This window comes from Lemur catta, chromosome 2, assembly GCF_020740605.2.
Source record: "Lemur catta isolate mLemCat1 chromosome 2, mLemCat1.pri, whole genome shotgun sequence".
NCBI classification, from domain to species: Eukaryota; Metazoa; Chordata; class Mammalia; order Primates; family Lemuridae; genus Lemur; species Lemur catta.
The window spans coordinates 102,599,966-102,624,084 of NC_059129.1; the positions used below are offsets into that span (position 1 = coordinate 102,599,966).

General features: G+C 35.8%; 1 protein-coding gene across 1 annotated transcript in view; it reads left to right on the forward strand.

Annotated features, from left to right (window-relative positions):
* Positions 1–19,177, forward strand: part of CDC40 (cell division cycle 40) — a 44,191-nt gene extending 25,014 nt beyond the window's left edge. Inside the window, exons 6-15 of the mRNA XM_045544174.1 lie at positions 445–541; positions 1,849–1,988; positions 2,815–2,889; positions 4,773–4,818; positions 6,932–7,033; positions 8,502–8,617; positions 8,876–9,009; positions 13,443–13,519; positions 15,984–16,128; positions 17,245–19,177. Coding sequence (XP_045400130.1) covers positions 445–541; positions 1,849–1,988; positions 2,815–2,889; positions 4,773–4,818; positions 6,932–7,033; positions 8,502–8,617; positions 8,876–9,009; positions 13,443–13,519; positions 15,984–16,128; positions 17,245–17,422 — 1,110 coding nt within the window. The 3' untranslated portion in view covers positions 17,423–19,177. The remainder of the gene's footprint in view (positions 1–444; positions 542–1,848; positions 1,989–2,814; positions 2,890–4,772; positions 4,819–6,931; positions 7,034–8,501; positions 8,618–8,875; positions 9,010–13,442; positions 13,520–15,983; positions 16,129–17,244) is intronic.
* The last annotated feature ends 4,942 nt before the right edge of the window (positions 19,178–24,119 follow it).

Sequence of the window (24,119 nt, forward strand, 5' to 3'; positions counted from 1 at the left end):
CCCAAAAGAGTTGTGTCACAAATCTATAGTTGTTACTGATATCCCTGTGACTGTGTAAAAGCTATTTACTGAAGAACAACATTGTCTACTAAAATTCAGTTTCTTTTCTGGTACTAGATTTTCTAATTGCTTTGTCTTTTCACTTGCATAATTAACATAACATGTTGAATTTATTTCTAAGTGTTCCAGAAGGATTAATTTTGTATAAATCAGTTTTAAAGTATTATCTAGTATTCATTATATGTTTAATGCCATTTTGTAATCTATGGGAGAGGTAATCAGTCTCTGCTTATGGAAGAGTCAAGCTTGTTATCCTGGGACACATTCTCGTAAGCTATTGCTTCAGCAAAAATGTGGACCTCATCATAAAGAATTTGTGACCAACTTTGAGCATGATAGGGTTCTAGAACATTCATTTTAAAGTTCACTCTTTAATTTCCTTAGGAAGAACAAAAAGAATTGGATGAAATCACAGCAAAGAGGCAGAAAAAAGGCAAACAGGAAGAAGAGAAACCTGGGGAGGAGAAGACAATCTTACATGGTAATATATTTTTTATACTTCTTTATTTTATGAAAATCTTTCATATTACTCTATTCTCTGTTCAAATAATATTAATTAACTTTACCATCAACTGTTATAAAAATCATTATATTAAGAATAATTATGTTGGACAATTTGTATCCCAAAGAAATTACAGCAGACTCTTCTGTGCACTAATAAAGGAGAGAGAATAGCATGATTAATGACAGCTGCAGATTTTTTTTTGAAGTATTAATGAATATGAAAATGATAAAGAAGAAATTGAATGGTCCACAATCTGTTCTTTCTTAAGACAAAGTTGACTCTTTTGCTATATTAATAGTGACCCAGTCATTTTAACTGTTTTTAACCCCGGCCAAATATTCAGATATTCTCACAGTTCATGACCATTACTAAATTATACTTGAAAAGGATAAACTTTGTTTTTCATGTGACTGATTGGAGATTAAGACTCTCAATGCATAGTCACCAAAATAAATTACAAATAGTCTACAATGTACCTGTTCTTTAATAATTAGTTATATTTAAGAAATTATGTAGTGAGTATTTGAAACTGTCAAGTATAATTCAGCACTGATAATGTTAATTATTCTGTTGTTATATATCAGATATTTAGATTTGATGATGCCATGTTGGGTTCCTCAAGTTTTTTTATCTGCAAGGAGTCTATTCGGTATTATGGTGCTTAAAACCATAACAATAACAATAACATAATAATAACAGCATTTATTGAGTACTGACTCTCTCCCAGGCATGCTGCTAAATGCTTTATGTATGCTGTGTAATTTAATTTCCACAGATGACTTTATTGTAAAATTTGTAGTGAAAGTGGGGAAACAGAAATTAAAAGAAACCAGAAAGGCATAAAAGAGGAAAGTAGGGGGAAAGGATAGTTGATATTTTTTGTTTTGTTTTAACTTCCTTCTTATCCTGTTTTGCTTCTGATTCTTTACCAGTGACTCATAAGGCCCAAGTTTTATCTTTTCTTCCCTCACTGTAATTATACTGCAGTGAAGTCTTTATTATATATCACTAAAATGTGTAACTGAGTAATGAAGTATAGATCTTATTTAAAGGTCTAATAATCTTGGGATATTTAGGAATTCCAACTACCCCCAGTTGTAAATGATAGCAAATGATTTCAAGCAGCTAAATCTTAGCTGACTCTTGATCTTAACATCATCAGAGTGTTATTACCTAAACCTTAATAGAGCATGATATCCCTATGAATAAAATACTTCAAGAATATAGATTTCATAACTATGGCTTACATTTGTTCATTGATTTCCTTTGCCTTCTTGTTTCAGTTAAAGAAATGTATGACTATCAAGGCAGGTCCTATCTTCACATACCTCAGGATGTTGGTGTTAACCTGCGGTCAGCTGTGCCACCTGAAAAGTGTTACCTTCCCAAAAAACAAATTCATGTGTGGTCTGGGCACACAAAGGTAAGTATAAGTAGCTTGTTTCTGTTTCCTGTAATGTTATAATAGTGAAGCCAACATAGTTTCAGCTATTGATATGTAACATTCAGTATTTCTAGTAAAGATGCAGGGAAGTGAAATTGAAGATAAACCTGAGTTAGGCTCTGGATGTGCCCACACATGTCAGTCACAAATGACTAATCAGTCTTCAAGGCTATCTGAATTGGTCATGACATAGCATTCATGGTTCAGTGTCCTGCCCCGTTGTTGTAGCCCCGGCCTTCGCCGCAAGTTTCTGCCACATTCTGCTTCCTCTTGGGCACCAAATCAGTGAGTAGTGGGCTGGTACTAGCACCAAGTCTTCTGCTTAGCCTCAGTAATCTTGTGTTAGCTCTTGTGGTTATCAGACTTTCAGAAATCAGATGCTTCCTGGTTCATAAACTATGGTAATGTTGAAACTAATGCAGAGACAAAATACATGAAAACTTTTGGTATTGATATTCTTTGTCGTGTGCACTATTTCAACTGATAATTTCCAGCTTTTTGCAAAGACCAAAGGGACTAAGTAAAAGAAAGAAGAGAAGTGGAGGCATTAGCAATTTGATTAACTCAGGATTCCCTTGGGTGAGGAAGTCAATATTGAAGGTTAAAAAAAAAAAAAAATCTTCAAAAGCTTAGTGTCAATAAGGCCTGCTCCTGGAATACTAATGAAGGTTCTTCTAGGGCATGATTTTTGGAATGAAGAAAAATAGCAAATTAGGTTGCTTAAAATATACTGTCTTTTCTTGATGCTTAATTTTAGCTGATGTTTAGAATGCTTCTGGTTGATAACTGTAATACCTTTTTATAGGGCGTCAGTGCAGTCAGATTGTTTCCTCTCTCCGGCCATTTATTGCTGTCTTGCTCCATGGACTGTAAAATCAAGGTGAGTTTTCAGTAACAGAATAGGAGTGCTGCAAAGCTAGTTCTTTCATTAAATCTATTCGGTTAATTATAAATAAATTTGGGTTTGTTAGGCAATTAGAAGCTAATTATTTTGTCTTGGGCCCCATGAATGCAGCGATTTATGAACTGCTTCCAAACATGTAGATTCAACTATGGCTCTGTGGTTCGATTGGCTAGGCTCTTTTTTAAGCATAGACAACTATTAGAATGTAATCCAGAAACTTTGGCTTCAGACACTAAATATTTAATCACTAATAATGCACTTTTATAGAGATTTTGGATAGGTAACTGAGTTCATTTGTTTCTCTGAACCTTATGAGGTAGAGAGGACACATGATAGAAATCCTATTTTTAGAGAGTAGACAATGTAATTCATCCTTTTTCTTCTAGGTACTAGTAGACACCAAGTAGCAAAAATGCTCCCAGCCCCTCCTCCCACTTTTTCTGTTCTCAGAAGCTCCACCTTTAGTTCTGTTCAGCCATACAATGTGTGGTAGAAAAAACCTCAGTTACCAATGCATGTCAACTTGAATATGAAGAAAGCCTTGAAAAAACATTTTTAATCTGAAAGGATAGTTCTTATCTTTTTGGTGTCTTCTCTGTGTTCAGACCGTTAAGAACTATTATGATGGTTCAATAAATATCAACTCTATAGTGCTCTTGGGGCTTGGAAAGTTGAATCATTAAAATTTAATCCTTTGTAAATAATTCATGGGTATTAACAACATATAAAGGCAGCTTCCTTTGATAAGAGCAACCATTTGGCATTTGTCTCTAACAGCTTAAAATGACAGACCAGCAGTTTGGAGTAAAAACCCTTATCTCCTTTAAACTTTTACTTTATATAGACTATGTTAATTGAGATGGTCTTCTCTCTGACCAACCTAGTTCACTTTTATTAACATTTATTAGATGCCTATTATGTGCAAGGGGCTGTGGGTAAAAAATTGTTAAGGCACTGTCCCTGCCCTTAGGGTGATCATGTTGTTGTGATATAAATGATTATTATAGAAGCAGACACAAGATACTCTGATTTCAAAGAGGAAGCATACCTCAGTAGGAAGGTTAACTAAGTAAAGGGTTGGGGGGCCGGAAGTAGAGTGTGTTTGAGGCAAGTGAATAGAATGAATCAGTATGATGCATGCTGAAAACTACAACAGTTCTGTGGTTGCTAGAGCTTAAAATCTAAGAGACTAAGAATGATTTCAGTCATGGCAAGAGACCAGGTCTCAGAGGCCCTTGCCTGGTATGCTGCAGTAACTGAGACTATATCCTCTTGGCATTGGGTAGCCAGCAAATGCTTTCTATTTCAGAACACCAGCAGCACTGTTGAGGATTGGATTTGAGGCAGACAAAAATAGAGCTAGTTTCGAAGCTATTATATTAATCTACTTTAGATGTGATAAAAATTGTGAGCCTATTATTTTACTCTATGTCATCATTTTCATATGGTTTCTATAATAGTTATTACTTCAGAAAAGTAAAAAGTCAGTATCAAAATATTGTATACATGGCAGTTTTAATATCATTTAATTCCTTTAAAAGCAGTTTGTAGTATTTTCATCATAGAAAATATATAAAACACAGAAAAGAACAATAAAAAATAAGAAGTCATCTGAATTAAGTCCATCTATGGTTCTCTTGATATTTTGATGTAAAGATCTTTAAAACTCCTTAGTTTTAAGAAGTTTGTGTGTGTTCCAAATAGTACAACACAAAGTAGCTGTGTCAAGCAATATTTAACGATTAAATCGCTTGTACACATGCAGATATGCACACACATAGCCAGCATATGACTTGTCATTGATTGAAAGGCTTTTATTAAATTTAGTATTTCCATGTATTGTTTTTTTTTTTTCCCAGCTATGGGAGGTTTACGGAGACCGGCGCTGTTTGAGAACATTTATTGGTAATATTTATTTTCTCTCTGGTTATAAATCTGTTTGGGAAGACTTTTTGAAGTAATGACATCATTCACAGTAATTTTGCTATGTTGATGTAAAGGAAAGTCTTCATAGACTCGAGCTGAGTCTGGAAGGAGGAGTAAGTCTCCTCAGGGAGATAAAGAGAACTAGCAAGTGAGAGCAGCAGAAGCAAAAGCAAAAGTGATGTGAGAAACGTGCCACTTTGGGGGAACCACATATATTTCAGGATTGCCAGGGCATGGGGAATAGTGAGAGACAAAAGCAGACAAAAGTAGCAGGAGGGGGACCAGAGTGTGGATGACCTTGTGTACCTTTAATAAAGAGTTTACACTCTATTCTAAGGCATTGAGGAGCCATTAAAGAGCTCTTGCAGGAAAGCAACGTGATTTGAAGTTTACAAAGATCACTTGGCAATATGGAGGATGCTTTGGTAGGGCAAGCTTGGAGGAAGGGACATGAATTACATGGTTATTTCATTGATCTGAATTAGAGATGATGAAAGTCTGAACCAAAGCAGCAGAAATAGAGAAGAAAGGAACTCTTAAGTGTTAAAAGCACTAGGATTTAGTAATGGGAAGTCAGTGATCAGAGTGATGCAGAAATCTAGGGTGACTCCCAGGTTGCTGGAGGAATGGTGGTGCCATTCACCAAGAGAGGGAACATAAGAGGATGATGAGGTTTAGGACTCATTGAATTTGAGCTGCCTTTGGGGTACTGAGGTGAAAATGTCCAGTAAGCAATTAGATAGCTAGATGTTGAGCTTTAAAGAGAGGCTGGGAATTGGCAGCTAAAGCATGCAAAAGGATAAGTTTGAGAGAACTTTTTGAAGAAAATAAGAGGGCCAAAGGGAGGACAGCTTTTTGACAACCAGCCTTTTTGGTAGAGACAGGTTTATTGTCTTTGTCAAATTTCATGTGAAGGCTACTCTTTCCAAATTTAACTGTACCATGTTGAAACTCTGTGTACATGATAGTGGCTCTGTTTTTAGATTAAAGTGGGAGTCAGTTCTGCAGTGCTTTGTTATGATTTTAGAGCCTCCCTCCAAATAAATACTGCCCAAGATGCCACCACAGCCTGAAGGAAAACTTGTGGAAAGGCTCTTAGCTGCATGTAGGAGAACAAAATGTCTCTGTCAAACACAGTGTATTTGGTTCCCATCTGTTTCCCCTGTTCTGGAAGATCATTTTTTAGTGAAAAACTGAAATTTTCCTCCTTAGGAAGCAAGGATAGCAGCTCTGACCAGGACTCCTGCTTTAGAAAAGAATGCCTAATTGCAGTGGCACATACTGCCTGACGGGAGTTCACTGGTGGTGGTAGTTTAGGGCTGCCACATGTGATTGACAATTTGTGCCATGCACATTTTGTACAACTGTACATGTCTTGGTCATAGGGTAATAAAAATAGGAAAGTTTCTGGTTTTGTTTAGCCACATTTTATTTGTCCCTGTAACTTTCAAAAGAGTTGATTGATCTGGCAAGATTGATTTCTACGTAAAGCGTAATCAGCACCTTAAAATTAAATGCCATCTTAAAACAAAACAGAAGCTAATATTATAGTTTTCAAAAAGGCTTAGTCTCCGAGATTCTGAATCGGTTTGTGAAATTTGGTAATGTGATCACAGAAATATACAATTATTGAACAAGGGCTACAATTTCTTGAGCTTTAGGTTTAGGTCACTTTGTTTTTACTTCCAGCCTGGTGAGCAATCTGAGAGCGAACCTCCAAAATTTCAGCAGTCATTTCTTTAATTGGCAATAATTCTTAGCTGGTTAGTCATCAATTGTATGCACTGCATATTAAGAGATTGCCATGACAAACTTTAAAAAAAAAAGTTAGATCTTTTCCTTTGTTCTTACCAAAACGTTATGCATCAGAATCACCTGAGGAGCTTCTTAAAGGGGAAAAAAACACCCACACTCCGAAGCCCACACATAACATATTCTAAGCCAGTAAATTAAGTGATGGGGTTCCAGTGACCTTGATTCACAGCCTGACTCGAGAACTACCGTTTAATGCTGTTTCTCTTTATGGTGTTTATGTTTTAAGAGAAGATACAAAACTTCATCTCACTGCCATTTCTATTGGCTCTGCCTTTAGGTCACAGTAAAGCTGTTAGGGACATCTGCTTTAATACTGCAGGAACACAGTTCCTCAGCGCAGCGTATGACAGATATCTGAAGCTCTGGGACACTGAGACAGGTAAGAGCTCACTTATACTAATACATATCAATCTTAGAAGTTATCATTTTTATATGAAACAGTATAAGTGGTCTTTTGTGGCAAAATGGCTCCTTCTCTGACTGCTAATTCTCATACCATTGACTATCAGCTAATACCACAAAATGTGTTTGTAGGGTTGAAACTGTTTAAGTAGCTCTTTCACTGTGAAACTTTGTTTCCACCAGATACACTATATAAAGCAAACATTACTGATAGACAAGAAAATTTGAAAGCTTCCATAGACCATGTAATTGATCTTTTTGTTCCCCTATATCAACCTAGAACAGTGCATTACACGTAATAGAAACACAATAAATGTCTGATGAACAGGATTAAATGTAATTGCTCAAATTTGATTAAAATGTAGATCTGAACTTCCATGGCACAGTTGGTTTTATATATTCACAGCCATGTTAATTGCATCAGTATGTTGTGGTTAATATAATTTTTATATAATTAAAAAATCATCTTTTAATCTTACTAAGGTTTAAGGGTAGTGATAACAGCTAATATTTATTAAGCACTGTTTACCAGGTATAATGCTAAGTAAACATTGATATGCAGTATCTCCTTCAATCTTAATATATGCCTATGAGGTAAGTACTATTAATACATTATAGGTATGGAAACTAAGGCTTAAAGAGGTAACTTTCCCAGGGTCACACAGCTGGTAAGTGGCAGAGTGGGGTTCAAACCAAGGTCTCTCTGATGCCAAGCCTGTGCTCTTCACCTCTTTAGCATTGCTATAAAATTACTGATGCCTGGGTCCCACCATCAGAGCTAAGCTACTTCTGTAATTGGTCCAGGCTATGGACCATGATTTCTACTGTGTAGCCAAGACTGAAAGACTGCCATCCTGTGGACTCTTCTAAAAATCAACATAGAATATGCCTACAGTAAAGTGTATAAAGTGCATAAATATTCAGTGATTTTTTTTTTTCTTGTAAACATATCTATGCAGTTGTTTACCACCAAGCTCAAAATATCCCAACATTTCCAGTACTCAGTAAGGGTTACTTATGCCCTTTTCTAGTCTGCACCCACTCCCACTAACCACTTCTGTCATTATGAATTCATTTTTCCTGTTCTTGAACTTCTTAAATGCAATCATACCATATATTCTTTTTTGTTTCTAGTTCCTTTCACTCAACATAATGTCTGAGATTCATCCATGTGGCTTGTACTGGTAGTTTGTTCTCTTTTATTGTTTGTAATATTCCTTAGTATGAATGGAATTATAATTTATTCTACCATTGGTGATACAGATTTAGTTTTGAAAAACATATTTTTAATCATTTAAAATCTGTGAAAAAGAACAATATAGTTTATAGTAAAGAGCAAGCAGGCTGCTCTTTCTCAAAATTTATTAAGCAAATGACCTCTAGATCTTAATCTCATAGTCATCTTGTAGTGGTCAAATTTATTTTACTTGAATCTTTGGTTTTAGGACAGTGTATATCAAGATTTACAAACCGAAAAGTGCCCTATTGTGTCAAATTCAATCCTGATGAAGATAAGCAAAATCTCTTTGTGGCTGGGATGTCGGATAAGAAGATTGTGCAAGTAAGTGTTTTCCAGTATTTTTATTAAGATTCATAAGCTTTATGTTATATCAGGGGATAGAATAAGGAATATTAACTCATTTAATGTTCACTACTCTTAAGGACTGCTGATGCTCAGTTCTTAGTAGAAAACAGTAAATTCATAAAAACATGATGTTGGAGATCTTTTCCCACTCCACTTTCCAGAATTATGGTCCTTGTTCTTTTTCATAAATCTGCTCTGCTTCCATCTTTACCTTTTCTCTTATTTGACATGTAGTGGGACATTCGAAGTGGAGAAATTGTGCAGGAATATGATCGGCATTTGGGAGCTGTCAACACCATTGTTTTTGTTGATGAGAATAGGAGATTTGTGAGCACATCTGATGATAAGAGCCTAAGAGTTTGGGAATGGTGAGTTTCTATCAGTAGAAAATCTGATTTATATAAAGAAAGTAATTAAAAAATTTATAGCCAAAGACAAAGCCTGATAATATGAAATTATTTGAGTATTTTTGCAACTGTGATCCGGGCTTATCAGTCAAACAGTTTTAATTGTTTAAGTACCCACAATATGGATATAAAAATCTAAATATGCTACCCTTCGTAGTCTGGACAGTCTTTCCAAAGATGTGTATTTTGAGTTGTTTTTCTTACAGTGATGATAGATTTGTATTGTTCTCTTACATTCTTTATTGGGTATTTTATTCATCTTCGCAAAATGACTGGCAAGAAGTCGGGGAATTAAGCATAAGACCTTGGCCTCAGAACCAACCCAAAGAAAATACGGGTGTCTTTCTTAACTTTGTAAACATCTGCTTTATGATTATTCAGTGCTGAAAGTTGCACCATATTATCACCCTTGTATAAATGTTTTACTCGTAGAATATAATCATAATATATTGGTTAATTTTGCTGTCCTAGAGAAAAGAAGATTTTTCTAAAGTCAAGCAATATTAAAGCTAATTTAATTAAGTATTGTAGATCATGTTTTATAATTTAGTTGCAAAAAAATGCATACTAATCTTTTGCTAAAATGAATGTTTGGATGGAACCCAGCTTGTTTTTACAGTCAGTTATGAAGCACGGCTCAACCATGATTACAGCCTAGCAAGGACTAGAAAATGTGTCTTCCCACCCCCAGAAGTTGTTCTACTTTAAGAAGAAGTGGGAAGCCTTGAAACATAGTCAGTGGTTTTCTCCTCAAACTGAATCTCTTGAGGGAGCTGAGCAGGTCCCTAACCATTGTCAAGACAATTTGGGTAATTGAAGACCTAATGGAATTTAACTGTAGTTTCTCCCACACTCACCACCACCACTACACGCCTCCAGATTACCCCCAATTAGTGGAGAGTTACTGTACTGTATAGCATTATCCTTAAGGTCCATGGTTTGAGACTACCTTGTAACTAAAATCTTTCTTACTTCAGAAATGTTCTTTACAGAGAATCTGATGAAGACACAAGTTTTATATGAGCCACCTTAGATCATTTGCACAATACTCTGGAGAACAACTATATATACATATGTATATATTCATATATATATATATATATATATATATATATATATATATATATATATATATGATTGGTTTTGTTTTCTTTATTTTACCAGTTTGATTATACTTAAACTTTCAGATGTTTCTACCTTCAGGTGATATTTCAGCTCCATTTTTAAATGTAGAGTGGTATAAAACAAATTTGCAAATATTTAAATGTTGTAGCTGTTACAGGGCTTAAGAAGACTTGAGTGTGTTTTCTAAAGTAAAGCACTGATCAGCAAATATTTTCTATTAAATTAAGGGTGATATCAGCATGCTTCTTTTTTTATTTCCTCTTGGATCTTAAGAAATGCTCCTAAAAAGTCATGGTGCTGTTTGTTTGAAATGATGACATCCTTTAGATTTCAGTTTGTCCCTTGCTTACTATCAGAGCCATCCTGATCAATCCCCAGAGCCTGTTCTCTGTCATCCTACACTATTTTTTGCTTTCCACAGCTTTAGCATACTTTTGTGCTGATTTGTTCCTCTTTCCCGACAAGTTCTTAACCTTGAGGGAAAAAAACGGTGTCAGTCTTGCTTACTGTCTGTCCCCAGCACCAACACAGTGCCTGGCACACAGTATGCACTTAATATCTAAAGAAGTCATTATTGTTGTAATTATTAATGATGTTATAGGCCGAGCGCGGTGGTTCACGCCTGTAATCCTAGCACTCTAGGAGGCCAAGGCGGGTGGATCGCTCGAGGTCAGGAGTTCAAGACCAGCCTGAGCAAGAGCGAGACTCCATCTCTACTAAAAAAATAGAAAGAAATTATCTGGCCAACTAAAAATATATATAGAAAAAATTAGCCGGGCATAATGGCACATGCCTGTAGTCCCAGCTACTCAGGAGGCTGAGGCAGTAGGATCGCTTAAGCCCAGGAGTTTGAGGTTGCTGTGAGCTAGGCTGACGCCACGGCTCTCACTCTAGCCGGGCAACAGAGTGAGACTCTGTCTCAAAAAAAAAAAAAAAATGATGTTATATTTATTGAGCCCTTTCTATATGCCAGTCACTATGCTAAGCATTTTTATGTGAACTATTTGATTTAATATGCAAAGCAATCCTATGAGATAGGTACATTTGTTATTCCCATTCTATACATAAGGAAACTAAGGTAGGTTAAGTAATTTTCCCAAGGTTATATAGGACATGAAAGGGTCAGAGTTCATATTCAGGTCAAACTGATTCCTGAGCTTGAATTTTTGATCATATGGAAGGGGCTAATTAGATGAAGGGACTGGTGGGGAGAGAAGGTAACTTGTATTGCATTTGATTAGTGAGAAATTAATAAATGTGAGGATCAGTCTTGCTACAAAGACAAGTAGGAAGAAAAACCAGCACAGGATCCCAAGAACTGTGCTTCAGTGCATGAGCCATTCCTAGGAGCCATTGCTAGTGATACAGGCGGCTTGCATAGGAAGGGAAGGAAGGCCTTGACCTCCTCAAAGTGAGAGTTGGCCTCAGCTATAGGAAAATTAGCAACTCTGGGGCCTTCAGACAAGTGGTGTTTGCCAAACTTTTACTGTACCCTATACCTGCTTAGAGTACCATAATATACAAGAAAACAAACCAAAGGAAACTGGGCTTTCTTAAACAATACTATATAAACTAACATTTAGGTAGTTCTGAAGGAGAATAGAGATTATATTAGAATTCAGCAGCCTAGGGCATTTTAACCAACCAAATGCATAAAATGTCATAGAAATGTTTTCTCCAGAAGGTACTTATTTTGGTAAAATATTTTTAAAAGAAAATTTTACAAAGTGTGGCACACTGTTTATCTTTTATCTTTAAATTTTCATAGACTTTTTTAAGGGTTTTTTTGGTGAATTAATTTCCAAACTGAAGATTATTTATAACATATGAGTTACTTACTAGCTTATTATACTGAATTACAGTATCTAATTAGAAAATTGTGTGTTTATTAAATATAACGATGCCTAACAGACATTTTTACTAGAAGTCTGCAAGGTAGTTCAGACTTATTCCTTGTTCTAGAATTTGTTGTATCAAATGAAGTGTCCATTTGAATTTGTTTACTGAACCTGAACTATGGTTAATTTAATTTTCAAATGCTCTTATGTTTTAATTCATGCTATAAGATTATTAGCCACTAATAATAAACATGGAGAGGGAAAAAAACACAAACTCTTTTTATATTGCGGTTCTTTTTAATACATTTTGGTCATTCTGAATGTCAGTCCTCACTGGTGACTTACAGCAGTAAAGGACTGGAGATCTGACAGATGGTGTTGTTTCCCAGGTCACACCAGAAAATATTCCTCCAACCAAGACCCTGACAGAAGTTTTTTTCTAATCATTTGCTCCTACTGCTGGGTAAATGGATAAATGGATAAAGAAAATGCTTATATGAAGGCAAATTATTACTTTCCAGTTAATGACAGTATTGGAACTCAAATCAGAGTTTGAAATTGAAATTGCTGCTCCATATTCTATGTTATTCTTCAGATTACATTTCCCACATATTACGCTGTACAAAAACATTTCTGGTCTCACGAAAAGCAACAAGACCAAAAATCCTTTCAGAATTGCTAAAGCATTTTTATCGTGGAGAATATTAAAAATGAAAAGGTACTTAGAACTTTTGATGATTCTAAATTTAGGTGACTAGTTTTGGATTCTTGTTTTTGTTTTAGTATTTATATCTCTCACATGAGACTTATTTTTTTAATTTTTTTCTCCTGCACTGTACACATTTGAAGTGCTTTACATGTAAACTGAAAATAGTCCACGTACCAAGCTGGTACTTAATCTCCCTGGCCTTAGTCATTTCTGGATGGCTAGACCAGCTCACAGTCCCTATAGCCTTGCCTGACATCCACTTGAGTTGCTGAAAGCTCTGTAACACTCTTACCCACTCACAGAGTAACAACAAGTTGAGCTTGACTGGCTGGTAAAATAATACTTCCCTGTGACCTTGCCTCAGACATCTTGCTTCTGCCTACCATAGTACATTTTTAGGTGAGTTCATTATTACAGAACTTTAAGTAACAGATTTTTTTAACATAAAGGCCAAAGTTTAAATAAAATAGAAAACAAAATCACTGACACTGTTATATATCATAAAGGATAGTCATTAATAAACTAAAAGATTTATAATAAGTAATACAATACCATTTTGTGATTTTCCTTCTTCCAGGAAGTTTCACTAAAGGTCTATTAAATATATAAATTCAAGAGTTTGTTTTTATTTGGATATTAGCCTTTTGTTTTGGATATAATTCTTCTAAAGGTACTTTTTTAAAATTACTTACTCTGATATGCATGCTATTCTAAATTTTTAGGGATATCCCGGTGGATTTCAAGTATATAGCAGAACCCAGTATGCACTCAATGCCTGCAGTGACTTTGTCTCCAAATGGTGAGTTAGTACATAGAATGTGTTTTTAAATGAGCTTCTAAGAAATGGTGTAATTGCTATATTCAAAAGAACTTTGGCCAATCCCTTCCGGGGGAATTTTGTCACAGTGCCATACTTGTATAAGGAAATCTTTTCAATATTAGAAATAATTACTAGTTTTCATATGTGAGTCACTTCACCTACTCTTGTTTTTCTAGACAATAAAAATAAAAGAAACAAAGATTTACAGCTGTCATTGAGCATCTAAGGATTTCTATTTGACAGTAGGGGTTTTTTGTTTGTTTTTTTTTAATTCTACTTCCAACATAATCAGTTTCAATAAATCATTTCATAGGGCAAAAATAAAAAAGATAAATCTATTTAATACTGTTTCCTGGACCGGGCGCAATGGCTCACTCCTGTAATCCTAGCACTCTGGGAGGCCAAGGCGGGTGGATCGTTTGAGCTCAGGAGTTCTAGACCAACCTCAGCCAGAGCGAGACCCCATCTCTACTAAAAAAACAGAAAGAAATGAGCTGGACAACTTAAAATATATATAAAAAAAAAACAAAACGGGCATGGTGGTGCATGCCTGTAGTCCCAGCTACTTGGGAGGCTGAGTCAGGAGGATCACCTGAGCCCAGGAGTTTGAGATTGCTGTGAGCAAGGCTGATGCCATGGCACTCTAGCCAGGGCAACAGAGTGAAACTCTGTCTCAAAAAAAAAAAAACGAAAAAAGGAAAGAAAGGAAATACTGTTTCCTATTCAATAATCCATTGCCTTTTAAGTACAAGATAATTTGTGCTATAGAGATACTGACAATATACCAATATAATTATAGCTCTACATGAAGATATTAAAGTGGAGGGTCTGCGCTTTGGGAGGCCAAGGTGGCAGGATCACTTGAGGCCAGAAGTTTGAGGCCAGCCTAGGCAACAAAGTGAGATCCCTTCTCTACAAAAAAATATATTAAAAAATTAGCCAGGTATGGTGGCACATGCCTATAGTCCTAGCTACTCAGGAGGCTGAGGTAGAATGATCACTTGAGCTCATGAGTTTGAAGTTACAGTGAGCTATGATCCAGCCATTGCACTCCAGCTTGGGCAACAAAGCAAAACCATGTCTTAGACAGATAGATAGACTTGGGCAACAAAGCAAAACCATGTCCTAGATAGATAGATAGTTATGATGTCGGGGAACATCATCATCGAAGCCACTATTAACTCACATAGCTACTGTAAGTGTAGAACAAGGAAGAGTTTGCTCTTCCTTCAGGACATCTGCCACAGGCAGATTGGTAATAGTTGTCAAATGCCCAATCATTTCTGTGAGAAGAGCAACCTAACTAGATCCTATTTTGATAATCACTATATTATATACTTTGTCACTGCATATACATTTTATGTAATGTGCTTTTAAACTGTTACAAATATTGTGCCCATCTTGAACAAGGTCATTTACCCACTCAGGCATTAAGATTGTTTCCTTAGTAAGCATTGTTTACAAACACAATTGGCCCTCCATATCTATAAGTTCTACATCCTTAGGTTCAACCAACCACAGATCAAAAATATTCAAGGAAAAAAACAATAAAGTAGTACAGTAATAACTATTAACATAGCATTTACATTGCATTAGGTATTATTAATATAAGTAATCTAGAGGTGATTTTACAGTATACAGGAGACATGTTTATATGCAAATACTATGCCATTTTATATAAGGGATTTGAGCATCTGTGGATTTCAGTATCCATGGTAAGGGGGCAAGGGGGTCCTGGAACCAGTCACCCATAGATACCAAGGGACTACTGTATATCGGATGCAAGTACAGTCATGTGTTGCCTGAGCAACACAGCAAGACCCCATCTCTACAAAAAATTAAAAAATTAGCTGGGCCTGATGGTGCACACCTATAGTCCCACCTACTCAAGAAGCTTAAGCAGGAGGGAAGATTGCTTGAACCCAGGAGTTTGAGGTTGCAGTGAGCTATGATCACACCACTGCACTCTAGCCGAGGGTAAGAGTGAGACCCTGTCTCAAAAAAACAGTTGCTATAATTTAATAATCCTAGGTTTTCTCACCAGACTTAATTTTCCTAATTCCATAATTACCACAGATAGGTCTCTTTCTTCCCATAGTTCTGTTTTCTATACTTCCTACAAATTGATTTATTTTCATAAGTTTTGCTTTAGTTCAATTGATACTAAGCTTGGGATTTTTGTATTTCCTTTTTTTAAAAAAAAGAAAAGTTTCTATATGGAGATTTCTTAATGATACAGGATTGTATAAGCAAAACCCATTACTTTATATATTAATACCTCTTGCCAGTGACATAGTTGTAACATTTTACAGGTGGTATGGTAAATTTATTTTCTAGTATTATAAAGTAGTTGGGAGCAAAAGAGTATTAATCACAGTGAACATATTTATTTTTTAAAACTTTTCAGTCTTTCTCTAAAATATCCCATTTTTTGAATTTACAGGCAAGTGGCTAGCATGCCAATCCATGGACAACCAAATCTTAATTTTTGGAGCACAGAACAGATTTAGATTAAATAAGAAAAAAATTTTTAAGGGCCACATGGTAGCAGGCTATGCTTGTCAAGTGGACTTTTCACCAGACATGAGGTAACTTTAAATCTTCTAATCTATTTTCATATTTAAATATGATATAAGCTATTGTGTAAATAATACTTTACAAATCACTGTCACATAATGTAATTGTATGAGAGCTCTATAATCTGTCAGAATGCCAAATCTAAAAGCAAGAACAAGTTAGGAAACTTGTATTTTGAATTTTTAAGTTCTTCAGTATATCTCCTTATATTACTTAGGCCTATGCCTTTTAGCCACCTAATAAGTCCCTATGTTATATCAGCAATGCCTTATTTTCTCTTTGCTTTTCTAAGCAAGACTAGGAATGCTATAATCGCTATATTGCTATGATTGAATGAACACTAGAAGAATTCTGTATTGCAGTGTTGAACAACTTAACTACAGCTTGTCTGCTGAAACTTCAAATGCAGCTTTTGACTATTTCTAGGTCATATGGATTTGTGAAGCCTATAGCACCATTCTTAATTAAAATATATAGATAGAAGTAATTTAGAAATCCCTGTAATTCTGTATGTTTAGCCTGGTGATTGGGCTTCTACCTCTGATTCAGCCTTAGATGTATTCAAAAGATACTGAAGCCCGAAAATAATTGTGGAAGTAGTAGAGTTACTATAGTAGAATGGGTCTAAATGTATTCACTGGCTATATGTGAAATTGGTTCCCCTACACTGTTCCTGGCTGTCTAGAGACTGTGATACATCATTCATTATGGCCCCTGGGACTCTCTGTACTCCAGTAAAAAATAATTTTCTGGCTAGGTGGAGTGACTCACGCCTGTAATCCCAGCACTTTGGGAGGCCAAACTTGAGCCCAGGAGTTCAAGGCTACAGTGAGCTATGATCATGCCATTGCTCTCCAGCCTGGGCAACAGAGACTGTGTCTCAAAAAATAAAAATAAAAAAAGTTTTCTACTCTTAGATTGGTAGCTCAACGGGGAGGTTTTATTATAGAAGTTCAAATTAATAGACTGCTTCATGTTCTGCCTTGTTATTCTGAATATTGTTTATTTGCATTAGGTTTTATTTTTTCATGCTAAGGTAAAAAGATAAAATCTTTCTCTGTTCTTCATCTACTTTACCAGTTTAAGATATTTGAATTTATTTAGATTTATTTTTCTTCCCACTACAGCTATGTGATTTCAGGAGATGGAAATGGAAAATTAAACATTTGGGACTGGAAGACCACAAAACTCTATAGTCGGTTTAAAGCTCATGATAAAGTGTGTATAGGTGCAGTCTGGCATCCTCATGAAACATCTAAGGTCATAACATGTGGTTGGGATGGTCTCATTAAATTGTGGGATTAACCTTATACTATCTGGGATCATTTTTGATCCAATGTCATATTTAACTGTATTTAATTATTAAATGTATTGGTTGATAACTTGATTTTTACAGGTAATGTTTCTTTACATGGCTTTATGACGCTGACCTATTGTTTAAAAAAAAAAAACTTTGTAAATTTGACTTATATAATTTCTTTGGCAACTTCATTTTGTTCTTTATAGGTGTTATTTATGTAGAGAATGACCATTGACTTTCTATTTTACAAGTAGTTATTGTTGGCAGGCTGTTTTGGTTTATCTTCATGACATTCTGAAAGGATCCCTTTGGGGTCAAAAAAGAATCCCTAATGGATCTGAGATCCTAGAAAAGGTAATGTAATTAATGGCTCAGAAAGGTGCCATGTACTCACCTCTTCAACCAAAAGGGCAATAAAGAACAGGGATGATATCATTTAATATAAATCTGAAAGTAGGATAAAGCCACCCATAATTACTATGCCCATTATTTTCAGTGGGTTAAGTTCTAATCTTTTGGCTTCAGAAGTTCCACTATTTTTGGTGACATATGTTGTATATTTTTAGTTGTAAATCAGTAATCTTTAACTGCAGCATTCCTCTAACTATTAAACAATGTAAAATAAAAATTAGTCCAAAGTTCTTTCCTTGACTTTCTACCCTGATCAGTGTAGACAGGACTATATTTATTTAACCAGAGAATCTACATTATTTCTGAAGATAGAACTCGAGAAAATGAGCCAAGACGTTGAATTGTATTTATATTCACTGTCAGTGATGACCTGGCTACATTTTCAGAAAATTGCTTCACAGATGTTACTACTGAAATCCTCCTCATAGGAGATAAGGTATGAGGGCATAGTCCAAAATGTCAACTTGTAATTTCTTTGAAGTCATATGTTTTATCTTTAAAATTATTCTGATTTTGCTTGTGAATGTATATGACAGAACTTTTAAGATTAAAAAAAGTTTAAACATCTTTGTAAGCCTTTGAAAAAAATTGGACATTCCAAGAAGATAACTTCAGGTTATGAAATCAAGACAGCATCTTGAATATAGTAGCTAATAGCACTTTAGTTTGATAAGCCATTTCTCTTATTTTATTATAAGTCTATATTAGATGTTTGAATGTGGTTTGACATATTTCAGTACCATGCTGGAAAAGATTGGTTGATAGCTGCTCAGAGTGCTGACTTGGAGATCAAAATCATGTTGAGTGTTGCTGACCTAAGAGCATTAAGCTCCGAGTCCTGTGCTATCATAGTATTGCATGTTCCTTGGCCTTAGAGAGCGTTAATTTTTAAAATTTAAATTTAAAAAGACCTAGTACATAAGACCAGGCCCTATAGCCACATACAAGTAAATTTCAATGAAGGAAATAGAAAAAAATAAAAGTACAGGAGATGTATTTTCTCACACACAGACACTGAAAGAAATACAAACACACTGCCTAACTGCTGCCATTTCTGTAACTGCCGGGAAGGGTGGCAGATTCTGCAGGGGAAAGGATTCAGACACAACCTTTTCTTTAGTCCAACTACTGTTTTAACAAATGTGAATTATTGAAATGTGACAGGATGAAAAGAATCATACATCTAAACTGTCTTGTTTAGCACCAGTATTACAAGTGACAAATCATGATTTCTAAATCCGGATTTATTTTATTGTGTTTTTCACTGTTTCTGAACTAAGTAACTGTATATAAAAGTTGTCTCTTTTTTAAAAAGATCTTATTTTTAAATAAAGCATTTTTTGTAGAAAGTGTTATAGCAATGTTCATGTTTAGTCTCCTTTTAAGTCCTAAGTATGTTGAAACACCAAATTAAACAATTTGCAGATATAAATGGGTCATATGGAAAGAAATGATGCTTGAAAGATGGGTGTGGTGTATTCAGGTATATTAATGGGTTTATTCTAACTAAATAATAAAATCAGGGCAATACCCTCAGAACACACAGATTACATTTAACGCATTCCACATTCATTTAGTAGTGGTGCCACCCCATTTTAGAGTGCATAAATGAGTGAGGTTCTTTTCCAGCATAAAAAAGTCTCAAGATTATATTGTTACTGGACTTCAGTGGTTACCATCTGGCTCTTTTTCCTCACTGCAATCTTTTTGTCATATCCAGGACATTTCCTTCCTAAAAGTTAGAATAAAAGAGATGCTTTAGTGAAAGATTTAATTGAACGAATATTTTAATATTGAAACAAATGCTGGGAATATTTTGTCCTAAATAAGGAGCCAATTTTAAGATAAAAAACAGAGAATAACATCAAACAGGCACATTTCTAAGTAGTTCTTAAGGATACATTATGGGGCTGGCTGGTATCCTTAGCATGTTTATAAAATACCTGAAAGAAAAATGTTGACAATGAAGTGTCGAACGCTTGGATGACAACCATAAATACCAGTTATAGAGGGTCTCCTTGAAGAACAGTGCTTCTCAGAGTGTAGACTAAGAACTGTCTGCATAGGAATTACCTGGGGATTGTGTCACTTACTGAAAAGTAGAATTCAAAAGAAAGTACGGGTTAGTTGGGGAGCCATAATGAATTCAGATATGGGGAAGGGAATGAGCGGAAAGTGGCATCCAGGTCACGATCAGTGTCCACCAGCAGTATTAAATGTGGGTCTCAAAGTGAGACCTGGGGAATATTGAAACCATATTTCATCGAAAATGCGTATTTTTCACATTTTGACATTTCTGAATAGGGCTATGGTTAAAATCAATATGTGTCATTGTTTAATTGGCAACATTCATTCTTTTTTAGTGGATGACAAAATAGTTGATGAAATACAATGAAAACAAAGCAATCACTAAGGGGTTCGAGAAGGAGAAAAAAAGATCCAATGGAAGGAAAGTATCTATCACAACATATGACTCAAAATTTGTTATGAAATGTTTATTTGATCAATGGGAAATAAAGTGAATGAGGTAACAAAATATTGCAATTAAAAACACACACATCTATATATAATCACTGGGAAGCTTTTTAAAAATGTAGAAGTCTTGTTGCTAAACTCAGACCTCCCAAATCAAAGTCAACCAGTGAGGTAGAGTCCTGAATTTATCTTGGGCATTTAGGAAACTAGACAATTTGGAGCATGTAAAGTCAAAGAGAAATGTAGGTAGTCAAAAATATGTTTGTGCATGTGTGTATATATGTATGCATGTATATTATATATACCTTCCATATTCATAGTCACTCTAATTGTGGAAAGAACTTTCTCAAACAGTGCATTTATTTGGAACTTAAGGAAAAAGAAGTCACAGACTTGCAGCCAGAGCCCTTAGAGTGGCTTTATTTTTAGTGACAGTAAGTAAAAGAAATAACTCCTTTGATTCTACAGCTTCCTATAACTGTAATAGCATCTTCAAATGAATTTTTTAGCTCCCCATTTCCTACTCCAACCTCCAGCATTTTAGATCTGGGAGACCAGCTCAGATCTCAAACAGTTTTTGATTTATGTTCCAGTACAGTGCTGTCCAATAGATACATGTGAGTCACATATGTAATTTCAAGTTTTCTAATAGCTAGGTTTCTTAAAAAGGGACTTAATATATTTTATTTAACATAATATATCTAAAATTTTATTTCAAGATGTACTCAATTATTTTTAAAATTTTTATTTTACTTTTTTTCATACTAAGTCTTTGAAATCTGATAATGTATTTTACATTTACAGCACATCTCAATTCAGACACTAAATTTTCAACAAAATACAGAGTTGATTTTTATGCACAAGTTGTTCCAAACACTGAAAAAGTTTCCCAATAACTGAATCAAGTGTGTTGCCTAAAGATAGGGGTACATTCTAAGAAATAGGTCATTATACGATTTCTTTGTTGTGTGAACATCAAAGAATGTACTTACACAAACCTAGACAGTATGGACTACTCCATTATATAGCTCCGTTATGATCTCAAGGCAGCGGTCCTCAACCTTTCTGGCACCCAGACCAGTTTCATGGAAGAGTTTTTCCATGGCAGGGGTGGGTGTGAGGGAGGCAGAGCTCCGGCAGTGATGTGAGCGATGGGGAGAGGCTATAAATACAGATGAAGCTTCCCTCACTCACCTGTCACCTGCTGTGAGGCCCAGTTCCCAATAGGCCACGGACCAGTACTGGTCTGCGGCACAGGGCTTGGGGACCATAGTCTTAAGGGACCACTGTTGTATATGCAGTCTGCCATTGACTGAAACATTATACAGAGCGTGACTGTATGTGATTTTTAATTTAAATTAATTGAAAGTGAATATCTAAAATTTAGTTCCTCTGCCACATTTTAAGTGCTCGCTAGCAACATGTGTCTACCTTATGCAGTACAATTTTAGTACCGCATTTTATACAAGAATAGCTCATATTCAATTTTACTGCCACTTCTGAAGGACACTCTAAAAGTCAAACTGATCATAAGATATCTCATAAAGATACGAGATTTTTCTGTGCTACATTTTGGGTAGTTTCCTCAGGTCTGTCTGCCAGTTCATTTTAAAGTCTCCTTACCTGTGCCTAATCTGTTGTTTAATCCATTAAACTTCTTGTTTCAGTGATTAGTTTTCTTTTCTGGAAGGTCTGTTAGTATTTTTTAATGTCTACCTGTTCTTTTTCATAGTGTCTTCCATATAGTCTTTTATGGCTTTCATCGTGTTAAACCAGGTATATATTACACTTTCTTTAAGATTGTTACTCTGTTATCTCAAGTCCTTGGACTAAAAATCCCAGTGTTTATTGTGTCTGTTGACTACCTCATGGTGGACCATTTATTTCCTTGTCAGTTGTAATTTTTAATTATGGGTTTTGTTTTTCTAAGGAAATCCTTTGTAGCCTGGATTGGTGAAGAGTCCCTTCAGAGTGGTTTTACATCTGCTTCTGCCACATACCCCTGAAGTATCACCCCCTAGAACTAGATTTTTATCTTAATTTCTTAGCTTATGGTTTTCCTCACTGTGTGATTAGGATAAATTCAATTCCTTGCACAGGCCTGCAGTTTCAGTTTCTCATGAAAACTTTTATTTGTACTCAGTTGTAGCAGAGATAAGCTTTCGTGCACTGGTAGGTGTGGAATTTTGGGGTTCACTTTTCACTGAGGTCATAGCCTTTTAAGGATCCCACTTTGCAATAGGTGTGCTCAGCCCCAGTCCTTTCCGCCCATCACCAGGCCTATCTCTAGTGCCCTAGGTCTCTAGCCATACTGGTATACTGGCCTAGGGCTACTGCAGTGTAGGTTCCTGCTCTACCTCTCTGGCTCTAGGTTCCCTCTGGGCTTTTTGTGTCTAAAGAGTTTTCCTTCTTAGACATTCAGCCACACGCAAACACATCTCCTACATACATATATACACACACATATACATTATATGTATACACATGGGAGGATCTTTGAGAATAATATATAGCTGTATTTAGTATCTTTAGATGTTGCCATATTGGGACAGTCTAAAAACAGAAGTATAACCTGGTGCAGTGTATGAAACCTACATTCTGATTTTGAGAACCATGTAAATTTAAGTGTATGATCCACAAAAGTACTTTTCCTAAGGGCATTTCACTTGGTGACCAAAGAACCATCATTATGGATTCACCTTTTATCTTATCCGGGCTTTTTCTTCTGCATAAGCACATCATTTGGATTCTTCTGAATTTATCCTAAGATTTCCTTTTATAGCACATGTCTTAGTCTGTTTGGGCTGCTACAACAAAATACCTTAGTCTGGGTAACTTATAAGGAACAGAAATGTATTGCTTACAATTCTGGAGCCTGGGAAGTCCAAGATCAAGGCACAGCAGATTTGGTGTCTGGTAGGGACTTTCTCTCTGCTTCAGACGTGGTGCCTTCTTGCAGGGTCTTCACATGGTGGGAGGAGGAACAAGCTCCCTTAAGGCTCTTTCATAAATGCACTAATCCCATTCACAAGGGATCTGCCCTCATGAACTAGTCACTTCCCAAAGGCACCACCTCTTAATACCAACACATTGGGGATTCAATATCAACATGAATTTGGAGAGACACAAACATTCAGACCATAGCAGCACACAAGAAATTATCCTACCATTGTCTAGGCACAATAGTCAAAATAGTGAAATTTTCAAGCTAGACAAAACTTATAGAAATTAAGTATTCTAAACTAAGATAAAATAGGCCAAGAAAGGTGATGACTTGCTTGGGTATAACACAGCTAGTTAGCACTGTGGTCCCCAACCCCTGGGCCGCAGACTGGTACTGGTCTGTGGCCTGTTAGGAACCAGGCCGCACAGCGGGAGGTGAGTGAGGAGTGAGTGAGGGAAGCTTCATCTGTATTTACAGCCGCTCCCATCGCTGGCATGACCACCTGAGCTCCACCTCCTGTCAGATCAGTGACTGCTTTAGATTCTCACAGAAGCACAAGCCCTACTGTAAACTGTGCATGTGATGGATCTGGGTTGTGGCTCCTTATGAGAATCTAATGCCTGATGATCTGAGTGGAGCTAAGGTGGTGATGCCAGTGCTGGGGAACTAGCTACAGATTACCATTAGCAGAGAGGTTTGTATAATAATTATTTCATCATATATTACAATGTAATAATAATAGAAATAAAGTACACGATAAATGTCATCCACTTGAATCATCCTGAAACCATTCCCCTCCACCCCCCTCCATGGAAAAATTGTCTTCCATGAAACCAGTCCCTGGTGCCAAAAAGGTTGGGAACTGCTGAGTT